The sequence below is a fragment of the Gastrolobium bilobum genome, unplaced genomic scaffold (genome assembly GCF_033153095.1).
Source record: "Gastrolobium bilobum isolate Gb01-03AN ecotype WA unplaced genomic scaffold, APGP_CSIRO_Gbil_v1 utg34662, whole genome shotgun sequence".
Classification (NCBI taxonomy): domain Eukaryota; kingdom Viridiplantae; phylum Streptophyta; class Magnoliopsida; order Fabales; family Fabaceae; genus Gastrolobium; species Gastrolobium bilobum.
In genome coordinates, this window is record NW_026899030.1 from 14,542 (window position 1) to 23,679 (window position 9,138).

General features: G+C 34.4%; 1 protein-coding gene across 2 annotated transcripts; it reads right to left on the minus strand.

Annotated features, from left to right (window-relative positions):
• Nucleotides 1-2,648: 2,648 nt before the first annotated feature.
• On the minus strand, nucleotides 2,649-8,787 carry LOC133286371 (heat shock 70 kDa protein 16-like). Of its 2 annotated transcripts, XM_061483773.1 has the most exons (10): nucleotides 8,685-8,787; nucleotides 7,005-8,304; nucleotides 6,489-6,701; nucleotides 5,623-5,718; nucleotides 5,411-5,539; nucleotides 4,906-5,106; nucleotides 4,269-4,415; nucleotides 4,068-4,196; nucleotides 3,860-3,990; nucleotides 2,649-3,175 (listed from the first exon to the last, which is right to left on the minus strand). In XM_061483773.1, exons 2-10 carry the CDS (start codon nucleotides 8,172-8,174, stop codon nucleotides 3,088-3,090), a joined length of 2,304 nt encoding a protein of 767 aa, XP_061339757.1. In that variant the 5' UTR covers nucleotides 8,175-8,304; nucleotides 8,685-8,787; the 3' UTR covers nucleotides 2,649-3,087. The 2 variants fall into 2 exon arrangements, with proteins under 2 accessions (XP_061339757.1, XP_061339759.1); XM_061483775.1 differs by lacking the exons at nucleotides 2,649-3,175; nucleotides 3,860-3,990 and having other exon boundaries at nucleotides 4,269-4,489.
• Nucleotides 8,788-9,138: the final 351 nt, after the last annotated feature.

Consider the following 9,138-nt stretch of genomic DNA (forward strand, 5'->3'; position numbering starts at 1 on the left):
TCCTTGTTCTAAAACTTTGTGATGGTTAAATAAAAATTACAAATAACAGTATCTTTTACAAAAATTAAAATTAAAATTAAAAAATAATGCAATTTAATCTCAACTTTGTAGCGTTGGCACATCATCAGAGGAAAAATAAATTTTGATTACAAAAAAAAAAATAAAGAAATTTCGATGATTAGTTGAAAAATTTGAGACTTTTCATCCTCCAATTCGAAAGATGAAAAGTCTCAAATTTTTAAACTAAGCATCGAATTTTTTATTTTATTTTTGGTAATCAAAATTTCCGAACTAATTGGTGTGATAAGTGATATATTGGATTTATTAAGTAATTAAACCGGTTCAACCTATTTGACTGGGCCTGTCTTTAAAACCAATCGTGTGATTTGGCCCCATTTATTTTTATTATTATTTGGAAGTTTTTTGGCCCATTTATTGTAAATTGATTAGTTGTTTCAATATTTCCTATCTGAGTTTCGCCCAATTAAGTGAATTAACTCCTTTGATCCAATCAATTCCCTTATCTCTAAAAATTATGCGTGTTTACTGTTTATGAATGTTTCTGCATCTTTTACAGACACCACGTAGTAATTTCTTTTAATGTTTAAGATGTTATTTTACACGCACGTGGTGTGTGCAAAACGCCCCATATTTATATTTTGTAATAACTTTTTTTTAAAAAAAAAATCCATATAAAATCATAGTTGGAATGGATAAAAATGAAGTTGAAAATAAATAAGTGACTAACAAAACACAACAAACTTTTTTCTAATTACCTTCGTTCATAAATCATTTCAAAAAAACACATTCATACATTTTATATTTTTCTTACCTTGTTTATAAAAAAAAGTTGATTGATTTGTACATAAAAGTTATAAATTCGTCATATAAAGGTGACAATTTTCAACACGACCCTCTGATACAATACAAAAAATTCATATTCGGGTAGTGTAAATTCATTTTCAAATTTGTGTCATGTTCGTGTTGACAAAAACTGACATAAAAAAATTTGTATTACGTTGCGTGTCAACCCATAAACATGAAATTGACTCGCACTAATCTTTCTCACAAGTTATTCATGTCGTGTTGTGACAACATGTATAATAAGCAATACTTTGAAATTGACGAGTTATTAGTGTAGTGATCTGGATAAAATATAGTAGGCCCATTAGAGGCCCAAAGATATATAAAGAAGCTCAATCTCATGAAGGGCCCGGAACTAAGCGTGATGGCCATCATCACGTGCATAGCATGACGCGATGTCCCAATCGCGCATAAACCGCCCTTTGGTATAAAAACCAGAGATACGAAAGCTAACTTAAGAGCCAAGGCAAACTCACCGCGCCTTCAAGCTAATAAACAAAGGACAGCACCAGCTTGCCGCAACTCTATCAGGATAGCTCAACATCAAGAAGATAAGGCTATTCAGGTTCTAGCTTAACCTGGCCAATCAGAGGCCAAACCGCCTTATGAAGGCAGCATCAGAACCACTATATAAACAGAGGGTACACACTCAGGTACATCTATCTAATTCATTAAGAACATATATACACTTGCCTCTGATACTGACTTAAGCATCAGAGTGTCTTCGCAGGTACTCCTATCCAGTCTCATCGCGCCAACAAAGGTCAAGAACATACAGATCATCATCAACAACTCCAAGTCCAAGACGAAGAGCATCATCCCACCACATTAACCGTGTGTGATTAGGCCTGATATATTTTGGCAAGTCCATATTATATTTGGTCCGATCATGTAGTAGAATGTTAACTCGCAAAATGAATAAGTTATGTTCTTATCTCAAGTTTTGACTCATTTTAAAATTTGTATCATGTTAGCATTGAGTGCATTTATATTTGTGTTAAATTTGTATTGTGTCAAATCAAGTCAGATTGCCATCTCTTGCATAAGGATTTGCTAAGTGGTGCTTGAGGTTTAGCTCTCCCCATACCGAATCCCTTAAATATAAGTATTGTGTTATGCAACTTAGAGCTCAGCATTAACCTCTGTCGATTAATAGGTGGTATATTCAAACTGTTAGGAAACTATGAAAAACACCAAAATATTTTTAGTATTACAAATGCACCAACCACTAGATATATTCTTTATCAAATACCGAAAAAATAACACATTTACACTACCCTTTCCTTATGATTATTTCTTTCCATATTCTTTTTTTTTTCTTTTCGATAAAAAGTGCCTCCTCTTATTGCACCCAAAATGTGCTCGAAAAATATTCATCTGTTTGATTTTAACTTTATGGTACTAAGAAAACATTCATTTGTTTAATTTCTTAATTGCTATTGGAAGTTGAACTCTGCCGCTACGCCAACCGATTAGCTGAGTCATGGATCACCTAGTAGAGTCCGAGCGGCCAAAGCAAAATATTGGTATCAATGTTGCAACAATGAAGATATATCAAATGCTTATTGATGTGATAGTCTTAGCTATCAAAAAAAATTCCAATGTTACGCATCCTATATAACGGAATAATTGGATAGAAGATCACAGCAAGGACAACAATTAATGTCACGAGAAACTGAAACTAAAATGAACAAATTAAGAAATGTAAGACTAAAAAGGAATGCAAAATAAATTGTAACGAGCTTAATAATAATAAGGATTTAATTTTCATCCAACACCATAAAGTAGAGCAAGAAGTTATAAAATGCTAAAGTTTTGGCATAGACTCCAACACTGCTAGAGGTTGACCAATCATTTTTTTAATAATATCTTTGAGCACAATGCAGAAACAATTGCGACTGATACTACACACACAATTCACACAGATTTTCTACCCTAGAACAAATCTATTTGACTCATTTGAGGAAACTATATAACATCAGATAAGATAAGATAAAATACCAAAATACAAAAGCTGGAAACCTTTGAAAAACAAAATGATCGCACTGGTAATTGCTAATGACTTCATCTACTTAAATTTGCCTCTTTCAAATCCCCAGACCAACAGGTGGAGATGAAAAACGAAAGAAAATACAAGAAATTTTGGTTTGCTATATTTGTCAGGAGGTATCAGTAATGAAAACTAAGGTCTTTAGTTCATGAGGTATGACCACATCAATGTATTCATGGATGATTGGAAGAATCCTGCTTGTCTTCCTCAATATCTTCAGGCATTGGAGAAGCCCTGGATCCCAATATCCGTTGACATATTCTGAAACCCATCAAAATAGGACATTGATAAATGCTCAGAGATAAAATCAATGGATAATGACAAATACTCATAAGATCATATGAACAATGTTTGGCACAAGCAATATATTATACTAAAACCACTCCCATTAAAACCCAACTTGCTAAGGTAGGAATAAAGAAAATCCTTGTGCACAGCCTTACACTTGTATTTTTTGCGAAGAGGCTGTTTTTTGGATTCAAACACGTGATCTTTTGGTTACCAAGGAGTAGCTTGCTCAAGGCTCACCCTTTTAGGTATGTAACTTAAGATGATCACAAGAAAATATTTCCCTATCAAATCTATTGATAACATATGCGGATCTTTATTACACATGAAACAATAGATTTAATTTCCTAACACTACTAAAGGTTATACTTACCACCATTTTAGGCTTACCACTCTTACAATCTATTTGGTTATCGTTGGATCAATTTAAAATCAATGGCAATTATTTTTTTCTCCTTTTCGATCGGTAATTTCAAATTGATCCGACATCAACCAAACAGGTAGTAAGAGTTGTTAGCCTAAAATAATGGTAAGTATGACCGTCCCCCTACTATAATTGTATGAATAACTTTTCCCTAGACCCTTCAGTTTTATTGACTCTAGAAAACTAAAATTATACACTTCTGAAAAGGAAAACAGAAAGGGCAAGCATCATACAAGTTTAAATCCTCTGTCTTTCTCTTAATATCACTTGACCACAATATTGGGTCCATGTTCTTAGGAAAAGAATCTTGTTGTTGCATCTTGTCGCTTAGCCACTGCTCTGCTTTATTGCACTCATTGATGATCTGAAACAATAAACCGCACTTGAAATCCGATCTTAAGAGCAGCATCACAATATTCACTGGCCTATTTGATATCTTACCAGTTCTTTATCCTGGGGTGGAAGGGAATCTGCAAACGTGCGAAGCTCTAAAATGAACTTTGATAAATCTCTTGTAGCTTGCGCTCTTCCTTCTTCATCTTTATACCGATTCTCAATTGGATCCACCAGCTACAGGAATACATAGATTGTAAACAAGAAGTATGGCAAAGGAAACATTGAGATTAGAAAAGCAAAAGTAACCTTTTTCAGATCTTCCAGTTTTGATGAATAAGCATGTTCGGTTTCATCATCACCATCCTCATAAAGCCAATCCTCAGTTTCTTGAAGGCTCCTAGATATGTTATCCCTCTCTTCCTCACTTGTAAAGCTCCGATACGTGTTGAAGAGCTATTCAAATATGCAAATAAATTTAAATGCCAGCCCATCAAGAAAAATAGAACCAAGACAAAATCTTCAAATGCCTGTATAAAATCAATGGCATGAAACGAGATAAAAGTTTAAAGATAAAATTTCAGACCCTGTGCAGATAAGATTACAAAGTATAAAAGCAGACCACTGACAGCTTTGCATTCTAAATTTTAGCTTTACATTTACTCACGAATCACGACAGAAAGCCATTAAAACCAATTCTTCAGTAACTATGCCATAAAGCTTTTCATTTGACATGTCACACGCTAAAGACTTTCTCATTAAATGAAAATTAAAGCTCTGGTTCTTTAAAAAGGATCATCTCACAGTTTTTATTTTATTTTATTTAAAAAAGATCATCGTATGAACAAAACTACCTAAAGTAGATGTTTAAGCGTGTGAAGGCATAAGTATCCTGAATCATAGAAACCAATCATGTCTACATCTCATTGAGATATTGAGCCTGTACCTTACTCCTCATCTCATAGACATAAGATTCCAAGGTATTCTTCCTTTCTTTGGTCCGCTCCACAGTTCTGTCCTGTTGGGCCAACTGGAGTTCTTTTTGAAAAGCTTCCAAGATCTCTGCCTTTGCCATTCCACCATAGATATTCTCATTCACTGGCACATGAAGCCTTCTGTTAGCTTTATCTTTTCTTGTACCATCAACCTGTAAAAAGGTATGATAGTAAAATTGTTGTTTACTCCAAACACCTATATGAAACATATCTGAAATGATAACTATCACCACAAGATAAAAATACATACATATAGTATGGTATGGAGATTATGAAAACCAATCATGACAGATATGTCACAGAATTCATCATCAGAAATGATTGCATCTCAGGTTTTAGCTATTAAATTCCTTATACTCGAAGAATGAATTTGCCAGAAATCTAACATCTGAGATCTCCCAGAAAAGCAAAAAGAAGAGGTGAGATACAGAGAGGGGGAAACATGAGAGTACTTACAGAAATGGGATTGGTACTATCTTCAATGCCATTGGCAACTGTCTCAGAAATGGGATCAACATCCATCGGATCAGAATTTGAATGACAATCACTGGCCATAACCAAATCATCCATGTGATCCTTGATCAACTGAAGCCATAAAAAGGTTTATGTGCATAGCTTGATCTCTTAACAAATAGGAAAGGTAAAATGAAATGAGGCTTCTTACGTACTGTAGCTGATTCAATACTGACAATGCCATGCAGATTTAGTTCAACTCTAACTTTAACTCTCGTCTTGCTACCATGGGATCCTTGAAAAGGACCAATCTGAAAAGAAGTAGTGAACACCTGCATAAGCATATAACAATGTGCACGCATGCAGAAAATGCATGCTGAACTAATACAAGGAATGGTTTTAGATCTATCACATATACTTTCTCTTTCTCCTAACAAAATGATTTAGTCATATGCAGAAAGCTGATTCTGACTCTCAGATTATTATGCCTAATGAGTTATACAACAATGGCTTCCTTTGATGTCAGAACAAGCAATAGTCATAGGCCATTTAGTAATGAAGTTTATTTCTCATTGAGAAAAAGAATGAGGTGCTCCAGATCCATTCAAAGTAGAATTTCTCACTTGATGCCAATAACTGAGAGGATTCAAACAAATCATTTGGAGATGCTTGTATATATGAACGTATAACAGTTTCTAGATAACAGAATATTAGACAACTCAGACTCAAAAGGGAAAACTGTTAATTGTGCTAACTGCTAATGATGAAAATCTACCAAAAACACAAACTTTTAACAACACATATATACTTCAAACATTACTATATTTGAATTATTGAGAACCCAAAATGTAAAATTAAGAACTAAAAAAGCACACAGATTCACCAACAACAAAAGAGAAAGCTCACGTGGAAGCTATACTTCATGCCATGCATAAGACAACAAAAGAAAACAAAGAGAAGAAAGTGACGATAAAAACTATTAAAAAATGGGGGATGAGGAGAAAAATATAAAACAAATAAAAATGTGCACAGGATAATTTTAACTTCTTCACATTATCTGAATGTTCTAAAGTGGGCATACCGTGAAGCAACTAATTTTAGGAGATGTCCCAGGTGGTAGTTCACTTGTATTAGCATAGAAGGCTTCCAAATGGAACAAATTAGTTCGTTGAAATGTTAGGACTGTGACACTTGGAATGGGATGGCCTTTTGGGAAAAGTAAACCATTTGATCCTGCAGAAATTGGACCTTCATCTGATGAAAGTCCAATTGAAAAAGGAATAGCATCCTGTACCTGAACAAACATGAGAAATTATATTAATTTTAAACAGAACAATACAACGAAAAGAGGCACATGAGTCTATATCTATGACAAATCAAATTAACAAATTCCTATTTACATCGGAAAAAGAGAAATAGCATAGGAAGATAGTCTAAAGGCTGAAAATAAACCTTGTAAAAATAAACCTAGGTAACAACTTGGTTCTTTAACAATTATTAATTCCTAAGAATCCACAAACTCAATTCTAATATTCAATATATAACATAAAGATAGGATAAGAATTGATTTGAAAAGTATATATACTGATATACAAACCTCATATTCTCTCACACGGTAAACTGGACTGAGCATTGCACACTGCAGAGCACAACCACGAGCTACACACTCACTTGCATTCAGTTTTCGGCTGGGTTCTCTCTTGAATAGATAATTCAATAATGTACTTACAGCAGGAATCCTGGAACCTGAACCAACTAGCTCTACAGAAGAAATCTTCCCTGCAGTAATGCCTGCATCATTCAATGCATTTTTGCAAGGAATAGAAATTCTCTCCAATAATCCTGATGCCAGTTTCTCAAATTCTTCCCTTGTGATAAAGCCCTTAACATCTTTCTCATCCATCAAACACTCAATATTTAGAGGTGCCTCTAGATTTGCACTCAAAACTTTCTTCAATTTCTCACATGCTGCACGCAGCCTAATACATGCCTTAGCATTAGAATACACGTCAATGCTGTATTGTTCCTTAAATTTTGCTGCAAAATGACTAAATAGAACCTCATCAAAGTCCCTTCCCCCTAAGCTCATGTCAAAAGCATGCGAAAGTATCTTCATTTGCCCAAATTCAAAAACTGCAATTGAGACCTGAGTATCACAGTGACCAATGTCAATAAATGCAACATAAACTGGATCTGCACTATGAAAACCTGTTTTGTAAATTCCATAACTAAGAGCAGTGGCGGTACAATCATGGATCAATCTCAAAGGCTTCAACCCAGCAATTTTTGCTGCATCAAGATATGCCCGTCTCTGCAAGTCAGTAAAGTATGATGGGACCCCAATCACACAATCCAAAATGGTTATCTCCATATTCTTTTCTGTCATAGTCTTCAAGTGAGCAAAGAGCATAGACATTATTTGAACCGGTGTAAATATATGAGTCTCCTCCAAGTATTTCAAGTGAATCAAAATGCCACCATCTGCGCCTTCAGAAGTTTCAACAGGGAGCATTTTCAGCTCTTTTTCCACATCAGGGTCCGCGAATTTCCTTCCTATCAGTCTCTTTACTTGAGATATTGTGGACTTGGGGTGCATCATAGCAGAAGCAGAACCTGCAGACCCCAAAAACCGTTGCTTCTCGCCGAAGCAGACCACGGAAGGGGTTTCACGTTTGGATTCATCATTCAACAAAACATCAATCCCACGTTGCCTTGCTACAGCAATGACACAGTTCTCATTACCAATGTCAAACCCCACCACACTCATCTCAACTCACTTTATCTTGCACCAAACTACTAACAACTAATTCAATCCAATTCACCAACACCCCCAAAATTCCAAAACCTCACCAGATTCCACAAAATCAGCCCAGAAACCTAAGCTTCACCACCAATCACTACAAAAGAAAAACAAAAGGGGTTGAAATGACACATCAAAATGAGAAATCTTTATCATCGAAATGAAAAAATATACTAATAAACCTGACTCTATATACTCTTGCTAATAATTCCTTAGATTGCCCCCCAAGTGCAAGTAACAATATAAATCGAAAAAGAGGGAAAAGGGAAAAGGGAAAAGAAAAAAAAATCAATAATTTAAGCCAACCCATCACTAAAAATCTTATTTTTCCGTTGAATTTTCCTCCATTTCACAGAAAATTTTAACAAGGAAAAGGGCATGCTTTCAATGTAACACGGAAGTCGCAGAAGCTAAAAAAAAAAAATCAGATAGTAGCAATCTGAACTGAACAACAAGAAAGAAAAGAAAAGAATATACCTGATGAATGGTTGAATCAAGAAGCATTTAGGATTGCGTAGTGAAGGTGGCGAAGATGGAAGATAAAGAGATACAATGAGAGGACAAAAAAAATCTTCGCTTTAATTCAATAGCACAAAGTGAAGACCATGGGTTTTCAAGAGTTAGCAACGATGGCAAATATCACAATAATGAATTTATTTGGGGCTATTTTTGTAAAAGTGATTTTTGCAACTGTTACCCTCAAATTCAAGGGAAAACATAAGGACGGAAATTCTTTTGCTTTCTTTATAAATTATGAGAATTATTTTTTATTTTTTAAGATTATAAGGGCTTTTTAAAATGATTTTTAATTATAAGATTAAATTGAATTTTAGAGTGAAATTTTAAAATGTAAATGATAATAAATTAACCTTAATCTTTAGAGCTATAATTTACCTTCTGAATAGAATCAAAATGAGAGATTAAATTTCTT

Bases quoted from the DNA above. Each gene is read 5' to 3' on its own strand.
- LOC133286371 (XM_061483773.1), bottom strand. From the start codon at position 8,174: ATGAGTGTGGTGGGGTTTGACATTGGTAATGAGAACTGTGTCATTGCT. The intron at 5,540-5,622 runs GTACGTAAGAAG...TTATGGCTTCAG, and splicing joins TCAGTATTGAATCAGCTACA to TTGATCAAGGATCACATGGA. The intron at 5,107-5,410 runs GTAAGTACTCTC...ACCTTTTTACAG, and splicing joins ATAGTACCAATCCCATTTCT to GTTGATGGTACAAGAAAAGA.